The sequence below is a fragment of the Ailuropoda melanoleuca genome, chromosome X (assembly GCF_002007445.2).
Source record: "Ailuropoda melanoleuca isolate Jingjing chromosome X, ASM200744v2, whole genome shotgun sequence".
Lineage (NCBI taxonomy): Eukaryota > Metazoa > Chordata > Mammalia > Carnivora > Ursidae > Ailuropoda > Ailuropoda melanoleuca.
Window position 1 is genome coordinate 12,443,632 of NC_048238.1, and position 16,566 is coordinate 12,460,197.

The 16,566-nt window shown below is 42.8% G+C and overlaps 1 protein-coding gene across 1 annotated transcript in view; it reads right to left on the bottom strand.

Moving 5' to 3' along the window:
- Positions 1-1,545: 1,545 nt before the first annotated feature.
- ACE2 (angiotensin I converting enzyme 2) overlaps positions 1,546-16,566 on the bottom strand; it is a 40,531-nt gene continuing 25,510 nt past the window's right edge. Inside the window, exons 9-17 of the mRNA XM_034649890.1 lie at positions 15,866-16,035; positions 13,058-13,284; positions 10,422-10,566; positions 8,804-8,902; positions 7,947-8,069; positions 7,168-7,340; positions 5,851-5,909; positions 2,974-3,074; positions 1,546-1,666 (exon numbers count right to left, since the gene is read on the bottom strand). Of these exons, the coding sequence (XP_034505781.1) occupies positions 1,546-1,666; positions 2,974-3,074; positions 5,851-5,909; positions 7,168-7,340; positions 7,947-8,069; positions 8,804-8,902; positions 10,422-10,566; positions 13,058-13,284; positions 15,866-16,035 (1,218 nt within the window). The remainder of the gene's footprint in view (positions 1,667-2,973; positions 3,075-5,850; positions 5,910-7,167; positions 7,341-7,946; positions 8,070-8,803; positions 8,903-10,421; positions 10,567-13,057; positions 13,285-15,865; positions 16,036-16,566) is intronic.

The window sequence follows — 16,566 nt, forward strand, 5'->3', positions numbered from 1 at the left end:
GGAATGAAGCATGAGAGACTATGGACTATGAGAAACAAACTGAGGGCCTCAGAGGGGAGGGGGGTGGGGCATTGGGATAGCCCGGTGATGGGTAGTAAGGAGGGCACGTATTGCATGGTGCACTGGGTGTTATATGCAACTAATGAATCATGGAACTTTACATCAAAAACNGTTATATGCAACTAATGAATCATGGAACTTTACATCAAAAACCAGGGATGTACTGTATGGTGACTAACATAATATAATAAAAAAATTTTTTTTAAATAAAATAAAAATGAAAACTAGGGAAATTGAAAATATTCTAAATTGAAAGCCCAAGGATCTGGCAGCCCATCCTCCTACTCTTGGGTGTAGTGCAGGTCAAGAAGCCAGAAGGAGAGAGGGAGATCTGTCAAAGCAGGATTAACCATGTCACCTCTGACCAAAAGTGTCTCAAGTCATCTGGAAACAGGAAATTTGAGACCCCCCCTGCAGCTCACAAAGAGGGCTGGGCTCTTTTGTGATGATCTCAGCTGGCACTTTTCCCCAAGACAGAAACATATCATTTGGAGGCAGTGAAGTCTCTGGCTGTGGGTGGGGTGCACGCCCCAACTGAGCCAGATTTTCCAGGCGCACTCTGCCTGGCAGGGCTTGGATTTGCTTCCAAAGATGAACAGCAGCTCAAGGGGGCCACCTAGGAAGCTCCCCCATAGCAGCTGGTATCTTAAGCCTTTTTTTAAGTGACATCTATCCATTCTTCACTTTTGCTGTTTGGGGAAACAGATGAGGCACCTTGGGCCAATCCTTCCTTCTAGATGCTCACTGCCCATAGCAAGGCCCTCTCCTAGTGTGGAGGCCAAGCCACTACTAAGGAATCCTATTCTTGCCTACCTCGCTTCTGACTCTGGTTACTGAAATGATTCCTTCATCCAAGTCCCTACAGCAAAAGCTGGCAATATGTGCCCATGTGCCTTCTGCATTTACCATTCTCCATGCATGCAGACCAGATTTCTTCAGCAAATACCTGCTGCCTTTGCTCGAGAGAGTTCTCAGGCCACAAGGGGCTGCCCGGCCTGCAGGCCTGAAATTCCGGGGAAGTCACGTCACCTGCCAGCAGTTCTCAACCAATGACTGGTGGAAGGTGATGGATAAATACCCCAGCGCTGATGGGACAATTCAGGTGCGCGTTCTGCTCAGTCTCCCAGAATTCCTTGGCATGATGGAGCTCTAGTCGCCCACTGTGGGCCCTTGCTTGGTAACGCGTCACTTATTATTTTCCTTCCATGCTCTGTTCCTGGGCACTTTTCTTTCTCAGAGTGTCTTGAGATTGCCTCTCAAATCAGCTACTTACACTCAAATACCGTTTAAGGGCCTGAGAAAGGAGGAGCCCAAATCAAGAGAAGTCCCTTGCTAGGAGACCTTTCTGGAATTAAAACCCCGACCTTGAAGCTGAAAAGGACTCAGAACAGAGCCCAGCACACAGGGCACACTAAACCACAAGCGTTTGTCCCGGTTGCTTTGGTTAACCCCCTCCCCCCTTAGAGAACTTGTTTGAAAGTAAAATTACTTGATGGCATCTTCAACGTCAGCTCTAGGAATGACGTCAGACACATTTCCAGGTGAAGTGACGAAGAAGTTAAAGGAGATTCTAGGTTTCAAATTGCTCACCCACACGTTATCCTCCCTGCAGAGAAACAAAAGAAACATCTTCCCTTGTGGCAGGGAGGACTCAGCAAAGAGAATGGGGGCTCCCCCTGCCCGTGAAAAAGAGGTCTGGGGGGAGTCACAGGGTGAAGGTGAGAGACATGGGATAGGGTGAACAACGGAAGGATGTAACTCTCCTCACATCCTTGACACATCCCAAGCACATGAGCTCAACGACATGAGTTGGGATAACACACTATTGGCACTATCTGTTCTGCCCCCATTTTCTTTCAATGATAGAAAATTTTCAAACTGAAAGCAGTCGGAGAACCAGCGAGGAACCACGGGTGCCCCAGGATTGGGATAAACACCAGCAGGGCAGCAATGGCTTAGTACCACAAACAGCTGGTGCGCTCAACTCCTCCACCCCTGCTCCACCCTGCTGCTAAACCCGTCATGTTACACCCACAGCCGGGTGGAGGGGGAAGGAGTGGGCTTTACCTACAATGTGACAATGCTGGGCTCTCCCAGCTGCCGCAGGGATCCTGACAAAACCTAAGGCAGCTCCTCTGGCTCCCAGCCCTTCTCACTCAGCAGCAAGCTAACACCCTCGGAATGGCTTGGGAGGCCCATACGAATGTTCTTCTCCCCTTCTCACCCCCATGCCCCATTATCTCCCTGACCACACCTCCTACTTGTCTGCTATGAGCTCACTGCTCCAGCCCCACTGGCCTCCTTGCTGTTCCTTCAACAGGTGGAGGATATTTGTTCCTCAGAATCTTTCCACCTGCTACGTACCTTCCCCGTGTCTGTTTTGTGAGCGTTCTCCTTGCTTCAGACGTTTGCTCAAGGATTCATGAGGTCTTTTCTGACCACTGCAGTTAAAGCTAAACTGTAGACCCATCAGCACTCCCTAGCGCCTCATCCGTGGTACTTTTCTCCCTTGAACTTGTCACCATCTCATTTTACTGTATTTCACTTAACATATTTTGCTGATTGTAACACACACATGAAACATACGTTAGAACGCAAGTTCAATGAAGGCAGAGATGTCTGCCTTTTCCTTTCAGTGCTGAGGGTGGAGGAAGCATTTGGTGGAGGGAAAAGGAGAGGAAAAGAGGAGGGGGAGAAGGGATGCGAGGGAAACTGAAGGGAGGGGGAAAGAGGAGTGCTCTTGCAATCTATAAGTCAAGTAAATCACAGTCTTCCCAAAAGAGAATGGCCCAAATTCCAGGATATCAGAGAAGTTTCAAAATCATTAGGTTTTTCTTAATTTACTTGCATGAAAGTTTAAGCATAATATCTTCTCAGACTCGAGAAAGAGAAGTACTGGTTGGAGTAACTCACACAAAAGGAATCGTCTGGGTTTTGGCTTCTGAAAAATACTTCCTCATGGCATAGGCAATAGATGACCGGAACAAGTACATTTCATTGTCATTCCATTCGTACTGCAAATTCAAAAGAAAAACACTGCTCAGTAGGGATCATGGGATACTTTCAAAACCTGTTATTCCAGAAGCATTATTTTTACATTTTCTAATCCTCCTGAGAATCTTGTTATTCATTAGGTCAGTGACCTCCAACTTGTGTGGGCACCAGCATCCCCCGGAGGGCTGGTTTAACCACTGAATAGTGGGCCCTACCCTCCTGAGTTTCTAATTCAGAAGGTCTGGGATGAGACTCAAGGATTTGCACGTCTAACAAGCTCCCAGGTGGCACTAATGCTGCTGGTCAGGCCCCTGTGCTTTAAGGACCATGTTCATGGATCCTTCTCAGTTTGAGAGGAGCAAAAATAAACATCCTGAGGGCCGGTTTATGGATGGGAGTCGTGCGAGTCGTGGGTTTCGGTTAAAATGACCATGTATTGTACACCTGAGACTAACATAACACTGCATGTTAATTATACTTGAAAGAAAAAAGTTTAAAAAAGAAAAAAAGTCCATGTATTATGTAGACAAAGATGTGGAGCTTTTACTATGTATATATTAAGTTCTCAGATATGTACAAGTGTAAGAGAAAAAGAAACTTGAGTTTCGAAGGAAAAAACTGTCAGCAAGGTAATTTGTTCTTGTTTTTCTGGTGCTAAACAAACAGCTGGAGTATTTGCACAGTTGGTGAACATTTGCTAGAAGAGAAAAAAAGCATTCACTCTTTCCCCAGTAGCTGGCAGCAGAGATCAATGAATGGCACAAATTTTGCCTCTCTCCTTTCCCTTTTAGAAAAAACAGTGAAAAGGTTTCACAGAATTGTTACTTTTACCTCAGCTTGATACCACTCAGGTGTGGCAAAAAAAGCTGCTTTAAGAGTACTACTATGAATATTCTGGTTATATTTTCATATTAAAAAAAAAAGGTTGAGTTCACAAAACAGTGCTGTTGGACTTTGCCATGCAACAGCCTGACCGGGCTGAGATTCTGGCCCGGATGCGCAGGGGCACTAAAGCCCGGGCCGGCTTCAGCAAAGCAGCCTGCTGCTCGGCTTACCACTACCAACCCCTCTGAAGACCATTTACCGATCCCTCACTGCAGGGAAAGAGAACATGGGGACTGATGCCAAGAAAACAAGATAACTGCAAAGGATCCTGATCTGTTGGATCCTTTAAAGGAATTAAAATGTATTAGGCCAAGGAAGAGCTCATTTAAAGATGATAAGAGAAATAATCCCACAGACATTCAATGATGATTAAGAACTGGAAATCTGAACGCTTAAAGTTTGGGAAGGGATGCACCTTTTTATTATTTCTTTCTTAAACTTTCATTTTTCACTCCTACTGTGTTGTCAATGTTTCGCTGTCTTACTTAGCTAGGAAAATGACTTTGTAACTATAGTGAAGCCTTAGGCAATATTTAATTTGGCAGGAAACTGAAGGGGGTCGAAATCTCATCTTGGGCTCTATCCAATGCAAATCACAGTTTTCTATAGCGCCCTGGACCGCTCCATCCAACAGTCCCAGGCTGTCCTCTCCTCCTGCATGGGCTCCTGTGGTCCCCATCTGCCTGGGGCTGCCCCATCCTCTCCTCTTTCCCAAAGCCACTGCTTCTTCAGTCTGGCTAGCCCGAGACAGGTGTCTAGCAGAGCAATGGCTGCTGAAAGGAATTCACAGGCAGGTGTGAGCAATCCGGTTTGCTGTGAATCATTTGCTTATCCCCAAATGCAGATGTACATCAGTAGTTCTCAACTTTGGCTGTAATTAGAACCACCTGGGGAGCTTTTAAAACTCTTGATGCTACATCTCAGAACAATTTGGGAGTGGGACTCAAACTTTAATATTTTTTAAACATCCCATACGACTCCAGGGTGCAGCCAGGTTTGAGAAACCCTGTTGTAAATCAGAGCTTCCCAGTCTCGTGTATACGAAACAGCTGGGGTCTTGTGAAAATGCAGATTTGGATTAAACGGGTCCAGGGCTGAGATTCTGCATTTTTAACAAGCTTCCAGGTTATGGATGACTGACTAAAGCAAAACAAGCAAAACTATCTACACTACTTCTAAAAACAATCTCTCAAAATATAACCTCTTCCTCAAATACAAGCAATGGTGATAACTGTGAATTAAGAGGGTGGACAATTGGGGGCGCCTGGGTGGCTCAGTCCATTAAGCTTCTGACTGCGGCGCAGGTCATGATCCCTGGGTCCTGGGATTGAGCCTCAAGTCGGGGCTCCCTGCTCAATGGGGAGCCTGCTTCTCCCTCTGCCACTCGCCCTGCTTGTGCTCTCTCTCTCTCAAATAAATAACGATTCTTTAAAATTATTTTTAAAAAGAGGGTGGACACTTGATACTTAAGATTGGATGTTTTCTCATTGATCTTCATACCACTTTAAAAGTAACAAGGAAAAAGTAGACATAACCAATCCAATAAGGAATGTGTTACTAAAAAAAAAGCCTGAGAGTCGAAGGCCAGAATCTGGGGCTTATAGTTTTTAAGAGAAACATGTGGCCTGTCTTCTTTTAGAACGCACTGGAATGGGCTTATTTGTCCCATGTAAGGGAGTGCATTAAGAAGTAAAGGACAGGGGCGCCTGGGTGGCTCAGGTTAAGCATCTGGCTCAGGTCATGATCTCAGGGTCATGAGATCGAGCCCCAGCGGCAGACTCCACGCTCAACAGGGAGTCGGCTTCTCTCCTTCTCCCTTTCCCTCTGTCCCTCCACATGTGCTCTCTCACAAAGAAATAAATAAAACTAAAAAAAAAAAGAAGTAATGGACACACTGTCCAGAATACTCACTGCTTCTTTTCCAAGAGCTGATTTTAGGCTTATCCTCACTTTAATGCTTTGGTCAGCATCTGATTAAAGAGAAATCATAGACTGTTGGTTACAGATGACAGACCAACCATGTGCATTTATTTCCTTCTCCTCCCAAGATCCCACCAAAGTGATAGTAAAGGAATTTTTTAACAGGTATAAATACACTTTGGAAAATGAGAAGTAATGGAGGAGGGGTAAGTGCTTTCTCAAGGGTCAGGAAGCCATGGCCTAAAGTGTATGCAGAGGCAGTACAGATCCCGAAAGTCACAGCGAATCCCAGAGAGGCTTGGGATTCGAGTATAGCTGGGGGTGGGAAGAAGATATCAGACTGAAAACAAGGGGAACGAAAGTGAAGGTATGGTTAAAGCCATTGTGGGACACAGTTGACCCTCGTACCCCACATGCTCTTGCTTAGAAAGTCACTTGGCGGCTCTGCTGCAGCAAAACTAGAGGTGATCCAAGAAAGAAGGCATGGAATCCAGGAAACAATGGATTCAACCCAGGAGAGCAGCAAAAGGATGGATGACTCAGGATGAGAACTGTGTTCAGGTTGAGACAGAAGAATGTAGGACTCTAAGAGGGAAGTCTTTAGGAAAAAATGAGACTGAAAAAAATAGATATGTTGGAATACCTGGGAAAAATAAACACAACGTTGATAACAAATTTGATATCAAAAAAATAAGGCAGTAGAAACTCCAGGACAAACAAAGAGTCACATAGGAAAGGGTTTAAAACAGTATATTGCTTGGCTTTTCAGGCATTATGATATAAATACTGATAATTTCTGATAAAAAATATTAAAACTTTATTGAGAGATGAGAAAGGGAGTGGAAGAGTAGGCAGAAGTGCATGCCTAAAACTGACCAATAAAGAAATAATATAAACAAAATTTTCAGAAATATGAAAGTAACTGCCAGAAAGAAGAGGTAATAGCATTAAAATTGATTTTTAAAAAATTTTGTCTTTGAAGAGCAGGATTCGAGTACAGGGGGTTGGGGAGTGTTATACCCTTTTATTTTAAATATGGGACTAATAAAGCAGACTTGAAAGAGAGAGAGAAAATGTGTGTGTGTATATGTGTGTGTAGTTTTCATCGTGCCTGATACATAGTAGGTGCTCAACAAATGTCTTTCCTCCCCCAATAAAATGGCAGCTGCCGCCAGAGTACAGTCAGAAGCAGGGTCTACATAGAGGGAAAACATACTTGGCTGTGTCATAGCTCCATGAGATGGACCAGAGGAGAGGAAGGGAAGCAGCAAAGGAGTCATTTGAAATGTGTCAACTCAATGTACTCACATGGACTCCAGTCAGTGTTCCAACCCACAAAAGAATTCCTGTTTTGCTCTTTCAGCCAGGTAAACAAGGGCTCAAAGTAGTTGAGCAGTGGTCTTACATCCATATTCTTTGCTCCTACAACACGTTCCAATGCTAAGGTCCAGGGTTTTGATCTTCCAAGCCTCAGCATTTGGCTACATGAAAAAAAGGGGAGGGTGGGTTCAGGGCTTTTTGAGGAATTCCAGATGTACACATATTTATACTATGATCTATGGCTTAGCTAAGTTTGCTCCTGGCAGATAAGAAATTCAGGTGTGTTAATGGATGTATTCATCCTTCAATCTCTTCCCTTCCAATGACTACAAAGGGAGCTCTGTAGTTATGACATAGAGAGGAGATGGACCGTCCAGTTATCACATGGTCTAGGTTCCTGTGTGACCATGAAATAAACATTTAATTTGTGGATGAGGACATTTTGAGTTCAGAATTTTTCTTTTTAGAGCAAGGAACTCAAATTCAAACCTAGGCATGGAAATGAGTAATATTGGGTAGCAGGAGAGGTTCGACATTTTGAAATATTTCTTCTTTTTTTTAAAGATTCGCCTGTTTATCTGAGAGAGAGAGAGAGAACGAGTGGGAGGAAGGGCAGAGGGAGAGAATCTTCAAGCAGACTCCCTGCTGAACATGGAGCCCGATACAGGGCTCAACCCCACCACCATGAGATCACAACCCAAGCCAAAATGAGGAGTTGTACGCTCAACCGACTGAGCCACCCAGGCACCCCTTGAAGTATTTCTTACAGCAGTGTCTTCCCGGCTTCACTGGAATTGGAGATATCACATTTGTGTAGGGGTCCTTCATGTTTAGCTATTTGACAAAGGGCTTCCTGAAATTGGAATTGATAAATGGTCCTTGTGTAATATCTGTAAAGTAGACAAACATGAGAGAAGTCTATGTTTAGTTACTGTGCTAGACTCATAGATTGGGGCATATATTTAAACTCTGAGGCTTTAGTAACCAAAGAGATACTAGTCCAACCTCTTTCTCCAGAAAGACCCAAATATGAATCCTGCAGGCTCATCATAACCTACTTGTATTTACGTACCAGTTGATTTAAAAGGCAGCATTACTTTGTTAAACGTTAGTTCGCATTTGCATTGTCTTTTACATATTTATGGCCCTTTCATATAAATAATGCCAATTGATCCTTATGGCAGGTCAACAATGTTATTCCCACCCTCCAAATAAAGAAACTGAGGTTCAGCAAATTCAAGATCTAGGGCTAGTAGATGAAACACTTAGGTTTTTGGACTTCAAATTAAAAATACTCTATTATAATCACTCTGAACGTGTTACAAGAAGTAACAAGTAGACAGTAACAAGAAGACAAACAAAGATAATTTTATTTCCCCCAAGGATACTATAAATTCTTTCATGGTGGAAAAAAAATCTCACGTAAGTTTTATTGGACCCAATAAATCATGTTGAGTTAAACTGAATTAAAATTGATCATCTGTTTTGAGGTTCTAGGGGGAAGGAGGGTAGCAAGAGAAGGAGAAATTATAGTCATTACTTCATAGAATCCTATTTCTTTGCCATTGGCACAACTGTCCACAAACCCTGGAAGTTAAACAGTGAGAAGACAACTGTCATTTACCTGATGAATGAGTAATCATTAGCAACATGGAACAGAGATGCAGGGTCACAGTATGTTTCATCATGGGGCAAGGGTTCCACCACCCCAACTAAGTCTCGCCTTTGGGGAAGAAAGCAGATACGTTAGCCACGGGGTGCTCATCACGGGAAGGTATAGTTAGATGCAGTTAGTGTGGTTTGTCAGCCAATGGCATTTATACTGGAAGTGGTTGTCAGGTGAAATAGAAACAGTGTAAAAAATTACAGAATAGAGCCCTTATGTGGTTATCTCTTCCTTTTTAATTCATCCAGAATATACCACTGGAAAACACCTGCATCTTCAAAACACTAATTTAATAAAGTACATCGCCTGGCCAAAAATGTACAGTGAAAATCTTAATAATCCCTCTTCAGCACCATATTTCATGTGTTCCTGGCCGACCGAATTTTGTGACATTGACATCTTATTCTTCAAAGCTAACTGGAACGCCCCCTCCTCTGTGAGACCTGCCCCTTTAAAAGGGCTCAAAATTAATTCAACCAGAAAAAATGTAGGGAAACCATCTATTTGGCATTATTTAAACTTAAGACATTTGTCCTTTCTGATTGTGGGATCATTAGAGACAAATTCAGTAATACTCAAATGCTAGAAACAGTTATTTTCACTGCTGCCTCCCTCCTCCCAAGTAGGATTTATGTCAACAGAGAATCTTGGCAGAACAGTGGCACTGACTTAAACTCATGGATATGGTGCTGAATGTTATATAGGTAGATCATCACCACAAAAAAGGAAAAATAAGAAAAACAAAGCAAAATAATTGACAGGAGTCTAACAGCGGGAGGAGAGAAGACTCTTCCTTTTCCTTCTTTCCTTTCCTTTCTTTCCTTCTTTCCTTTCTGCCTTCCCTTCCTTCCTCCTTCCTTCCTTCCTTCCTTCCTTCCTTCCTTCCTTCCTTCCTTCCTTCCTTCCTTCTTTTGTAATTCTTTCATCCCAAACCCATTTATTTCATACCTATGTGTCCCAGGCATGAAGAATGTAGTGTTGAAGCTAATGAAAGGGACCACAATCTGTTACCCAAAATTGCCAGCCTCTCACTAGCTTTGAATTCTGTTTCCCTCTACATACACCTGGTTAACTCTCACCTCTTTCTCAGAGCTCAACTTGGATGCCTCTCCTCATCTGGCTCACCAGATTGGGCTTTGGATCTTGCCTTGGATGCTCATGGATCCCCATACACTCCCATCACAACAGAGCATGTTGCCATGGTTTCATTTTCCACATCCCTCCATAGACTAAAAGTTCTTTGAAGTCAAGGAAAACATCTGAAATGATCAGCATTGGATCTCCAGTGCTTTGTCTAAAATATCACAGTTTAATGAGTGACCCAGCACTTAAGAAGACAGACCATGAGAGGTTGTGTCATCTAATCCCGCTTGAGGGAAGGCGGAACCAAGGAAATGTTATCTGAGGAGAAACAACCCAAATGGAGACTTAAAAAACAAAAGAGAGGCAGTGCATGCGTGTGTGTGTGTGTGTGTGTGTGTGTGTGTGTGTGTGTACAGGCCAGTCAAATGCCTTTAGATAAGTGGCAAACTCATGAGAAAAAAACATTTTACTGATTGTATATTCACTGACTTACTTCATCTCCCACCATTTTTTCATCCACTGCTCTTTGGGAATTTTACCCTGAAAGACCATCCATCTCCACTTTTCTAACATGTAAGTAAATGGTAGAGTTCCAACAATTGTAAGTGCTTGTTTGAGTAGGAAGTTTATCTCTGTTTCTGAAAGTAAAATGGAAAAGGATAAATATTAACATGAGGATGACAGTGGATGTTTTGTATTAATTTCCCAATCTCAAGGTATTATTCCTCAAGACATACTTACATTAAGGATGATCACATGAGAAACACTGACAGTGGACATAATAATATGTATACACTCATTTTCTCACCTAAGGGTCTTAGAGGAGGGTGAAGACTTGGATAGAACAGGTAAAATGAACCTGCAAGTAACCACTAATCCTCATTTTTTTTCATTAGTATCAACTGCCTTCCTTAAGTACCTCTTATCAGGGCTAATTAGGGCTATTTCATCTACTGTCATACCATTTATTCTTGTAAACTCCGGGAAGGCAGTGTCTGTTAATGTCTCATTCAAAACCGTATACCTAGCCTGGTGTCTCCTACATGATACCCTCTCTGAGTCTTTATTAATAAACAAATATTAAACAAATGTGGCCAAAAGATAGTAAACCAGGGAGGAAAAACACAAACAAAAAAGAGCCTCCCTAGAAGAAACTATCCAGGGGCCCCTGGTTGGCTCATTTGAATGAGCGTCTGCCTTCAGCTCAGGTCATGATCCCCGGGTCCTGGGATCAAGCCCTGCATCTCTCCCCTGCTCATGCTCCATCTCTCGCTCCCTCTATCTCTCTCAATTAAATAAATAAAATCTTTAAAAAAAGAAAAGAAAAGAAACTATCCACTGGATAATCAGAAGTACCGTACACTTTAAATGTACTGACATCTTCTTCACCTCAGTTTAAAATGCTTTAACACATTATGTGATCTCATCTATCCTTTATTTAGTGATGTAGAAAAAAGCAGTTGAGCTCATCCCTAGTGTACAAATGAAGCTCAATGAACTCTAAGCAGGGGGATACTATCTACCTGGCACACCGCTGTTATCTCTAGTGTTGAGAAAAATGCCTTGCACATAGTATATGTTCAGTAAATATTTTTGGAAGAAGAAAAGAGGCAAGGTAAAGGGAAGGAGGGAGGGAGAGCAGGAATGAAGGAATTTATTGAACATCATTCATAGATCAGGGGCAGAGCCAAGGAAGGAAGCAAGAGTTTTTCAAGCCAGTGGTTTAACCATGTCTAGTACTATCCTAGTGATTCAATCATCTTTGCCTGCTGTCAGGGAATACTTCAAAAATGATAAAAACAAATAATTGTCTATTAATCAACTTAAGAATTATATTTTAAAATTAGGCAACAGGTGTGGTTGCCATGAACTCCCTTTCCTTTGTTGCTCCCTTCATGGGAAGATGCTGTTACTCCTCTATTACCCACTGGGTCTATGCTTACAGTAACTTTTTCAGACATGATGATGCCTTTACACTGACCTACTCCCAGGCCTTCATGAGATCACCAAAGTCTGGAGCCAGAAATCAAGGCACAGTGAATTGCTCCCACAAGGATGGAGCTCATCACCTTGACCTCACTGACCAAACATTCCAGTGGAGCTGATGATTTAAACCAAATAACTAAAATGAGGGGAGAGAAATATACAGAAGACAACATATTTGGCTCTAAGTATCCTTCTTTTACAAGGAAGAATCAAAAGTCATGGCATCTTCACTGAAGAATCTGGATCTCGTGAACATTCATCATGTTCCATCAAGGGCCAGCCATCCAAAGAGAAATATGCTACCATGGGCAAAAACGTTGAAGGATAGCATGGATCTGAGCGGATGTCACAGGGGCAATTTCATGCTTCAGCTGGATGAAGAAAACGTTTCAGTTTCATCCAATCTTGATATTCTACCACCCATTCTTTAAGAACTCTCAAATTTCAAGTCACATAATATTATGGAAAAGCTTTAAACTAGGGCTCTGGTTCTGGTTCTACTATGTTACTTTTTTACCTTGGGCTAGTTATTTTTCCTTCCTTGTCTTCAGTTTGCCACCTCTGCAAAATAGTTTTTAGAATGTTCCAGCTCTCACATTACCTAGAACCGGGGGGATCCAGTCAGAACTCTAACACTAATTAGCTGGGTGACCTTGGATAAGCCATTTCCGTTCTGTGGGCCTGTTTTAGCATCTTTTTTTCCCTGTTAGATGTTCCTTAGAGTTCCAAGACCATTCATTCAGTCAGCTCTCTTATGCCTTTTTCTTTTATTTTTTTAAAAGATTTTATTTATTTATTTATTTATTTATTTGAGAAAGAGAGAGATAAAGAGAACACAAACAGGGGAAGTGGGAGGGGGAGAAGCACGCTCTCTGCTGAGCAGGGAGTCCCATACAGAGCTCAAACCCAGGACCCTGGTATCATGACCTGAGCTGAAGGCAGATGCTTAACCAACTGAGCCACCCAGGCACCCCTTGTTATGATATATTCTTTAAAAAATGTTTTTACCAGTAGCAATTCCCAGTTACCTATGAATATCATATACTTTATGTGGCAAAAATTAAATACCTTTGATAATAAATACCTTTGCCCACAACCAACTAAAGAATCCCCAAAACAAGCCATAAAGAAAAACGTCCATACCATTGTCTTCAGAAAAACCAGGTGGCAGAAGACCAATGTTCTTCAAATGGTTGGGTGTAGCTGCAGAAAGTGACATGATTTCCCCAATAGCTTCATGGAACCCTTCATTAGCTCCATTTCTTAGCAGGAAGGGTTGCTCGGCATACGCCATGTCATACTGGATGTGTCCCATCTCATGATGGGCTGTCAGGAAGTCATCCATCGTCACCTTTGTGCACATCTTGATCCTGCACAAAAATGGGCAAGATTAAAATGAATCTCAATGAATTTGATGTAATCATCACCGTAAGAGCAGTATAGGATTTTGGTAGCATGGACCATCTTTCCAAGATTTGTTCACCAATGAATCTTGAGGACTTATCTTTTATGTCCTAGAAACGGTGCAAGGTGCTCAATATAAAGTGATGGGCAGGGCTGAATCCTATTGCTCACCAACTAACAGAAAGATACGCAGAGCCTTCTACTACAAAAACTCTCAGGCAAGTACTCTCTAAGTGATCAGTGGACATGGCCTTGGGCATAACAATAAGTGAATGCAGGCACAGTCTCTTAGAAGCATCAAGAAGGGCATAACTGAGGCTGCAATGAGCAACTGGAGCTTGATCAACATGTAGAAGTTTGCCAGGTAGATGGCAAGGAGGGACAAGACGTTGACATTGCTGGAAGTGCTCAATGAGAAAGGCTTGAGAAAAGGGTGTAGCATTCAGGACACCGCAGGCAGTTTGGTAGAACCAAGATAAGTAGGAGGAGAAGGGGCTGGAAATTGATATTTGGGAGTTATTAGCATGTAAGTCAGGGAATAGATGTAATGGCCCATGAAGCAGGTACAGAATGGCAAGGAAAGAGGGCCAAAAACAGAGCCCTAGGAGGTCCCAGTATGTATGGAGTGGAGAAAGAGGATTCAGAGAAGATGGAGAGAGAGAGATATCAAAGAAGTCCAGAAGAGGATGACAATGCAGAAGCCAATGAAAAATAGCTTTTTGAAGAAAACTTGTAAACACTGTCTAAGGCTGCAGTGGCCCAATGGGATAAGGACTGCATTTGGCAATTAGAGAGTGGTCCTATTCAACTTGGCAAGAGCAGTTCCATTCCAGTGAATGCAGGGGGCATATTTCAGTAGGTTCCCAAATTAATTTTCCGACCATGTCATCCCCCTGATAAATACCCTGTAAGTCTCCCCCAGTGCTCGAGAAGAAACTCAGACGCCTTAATATAGCCCAGTATGACCTTTTCTAACCTGGTTTTTCTCTATTCTCTTTTGAAACAATTACAAGAAGAGCTACTGTGTGTTTAATGTCTACGGTACCTAAGAGCCTGGGCTAGGAAACTTACATATACTCACTCATTTTTAAGCCTCACTCTAGTAACGGAGTCAGTAAAGTGTTTTGACAAATCAGGCTTTGTTGGAACCCAGGCGACGTTTGTTTGCCTGTAGTGCACGGCTGCTTTGATGTCACAAGAGCAGAGCTGGGTAGTTGCCGCAGAGACCTGGGAAGCCTGAACTATTTACTCTCTGACCCTTTACAGAAAAGGACTGTCGAGCCCTCCAGTGGTTGCTGCTGGGGTCCTGCCCAGCCCAGCTCTCCTGGGCAGATCCACCCATCCCCCATGCTGACTGAGTCAACAGCTGCTTTCTCATGCACTGCCTTTGGCTAAATGAGAGGCTTCTCAAAGAGGAGATCACATGCTCCCACACTCTGGAGCAGTCCGCAGCCAGTGACTGACTAATGTGGGGGTACAAAAGGCCAGTCCTCTTTTCTCAAGGTATGATCAACTGTGGTGCAAATCAGGGTCCAGAGAGCCCCGTGGGATCAGGCTGAGACCAAGTCTCCAGCAGAGACCACAACCTTACTTAACTCTTTCCCCTGCCCACCCTGCTTCCCTCACTCCCTTTTGCCTGATGTCTGTCCTTCAATGAAGCATTTGTACCAGAATCTGCTTCTCAAGCTGGGGAACCTAACCTAAGACACTCACAAAGCTGTTACCTGGGAATTACCACTCCCCTTTGTAGATAAGGAAAATGAAACCCAAGAAGGTTAAATACCTTGCCCAAGGCTGCCTAGTCATTAAGTGACACACCTGGGATTCAAAAGCCTGTGCTCACTCTGCCTTATCACAGACCCTTCTTCGCATGGCCTTTATTCTAGCCTAACTTGCTGGTTCTGGTACGCAATGCCAGGTCCTGCCTCTCTGCATTTGATCCTGATTTTCTCCCAGCCCAGTGTCCTCCTCCTAGCTCCGTCTGTCCAAACCCTTCTCATCTTTCAAGCCTAATTCAAATGTCTGAGCCTGTCTGAGCCCTGTCTGAGCCTACATCCTACTCCGGGTGTAGTCAGTTCTCTTCCAATTCCCTATAGAGTGTTCTCTATCTAACACATGGTTCTCTTCTAACACATGGCACTTTCTCTCTTTTATCCCAGCTTATTTATTCACCTGTCCTGTCTTACTTACAAGAGGGAAACATGGAGGGAAGGAACAATGCCTGATTCACCCAGCCATCTTCCATAAATCTTAGCACCAAATCTTACTCACGGGGACACCACCCTTCCCATGACCAGGTAAATCTAATGGGTGCATATTATTTCAAATGAGGCAGACTGTCTAAAGTTCAAGTTAGGGTCTGCTGACAACCCCCTTTTCCTGGAAAAGCCCAGATGTGCTCTCGGGGACTACTGAGCCCTCGTTTAAGGAGAGTTCACACATCTCTTCTGCGCACAGAGAAGCAGAGAAGAAATCCAAATCCATCTTCATCCCTGCCTCCATTGTCTCCCAGTTTAGTGTCAGCTGTGTAAGGATCATCCTCACTACCTGAAGTCACCCTTCCCTAGGTCCCAAGCTGTGGGGTGGCAGACCACTTTCTGGCCGTCGCCTGGCTCCGTTAACATGGAGTTTTCCCAGAATTCTTGAGTCATATTAGGAAGGCCAACAGACACAAAGAATTTCTCAGCCTCTTCGAATATCCTCCTTGCATCCCAGTTCTGAAAGAAAAAAACCCAGCATTTCATTCTAGCATTAAAATAACAGCATTCTTTCTGTTGGCTATGTACAGAGGCATAACCTTTCTGGAAGGCAATTTGGCGACATGTATGGACAAGTCAAGCTTTCAAGGTGTTTACACTCTTTGTCTCAGTAATCCTGTCTCTAGGGAACTAACCTAGGAAATTCTCAGAAATTAGGGCGAAGAATTACATTTAAAATGGGTTCTTTTGTTTATTATTTTTAAATATTGAAACATATTTGACACATCACATTGTGTAAATTTAAGGTGTACAACATGTAAAATGATTTTTAATAGAGAAAAAAGTGGAAACCATCACCAGAATGGTTAAATACATAGTGATGTCTTTGTGGAATTGAAAATCTAAATAAATTCAATTCATAAACTTTTTATTGATGCTTTTTATAATTTAATATTAAGTGAAAAAGTAGAATATATAAACCACTTATATTATATGATATTAATGAGGAAATACACAAAAAATTAACAGTAGACTGTGTGATGCTTTTGT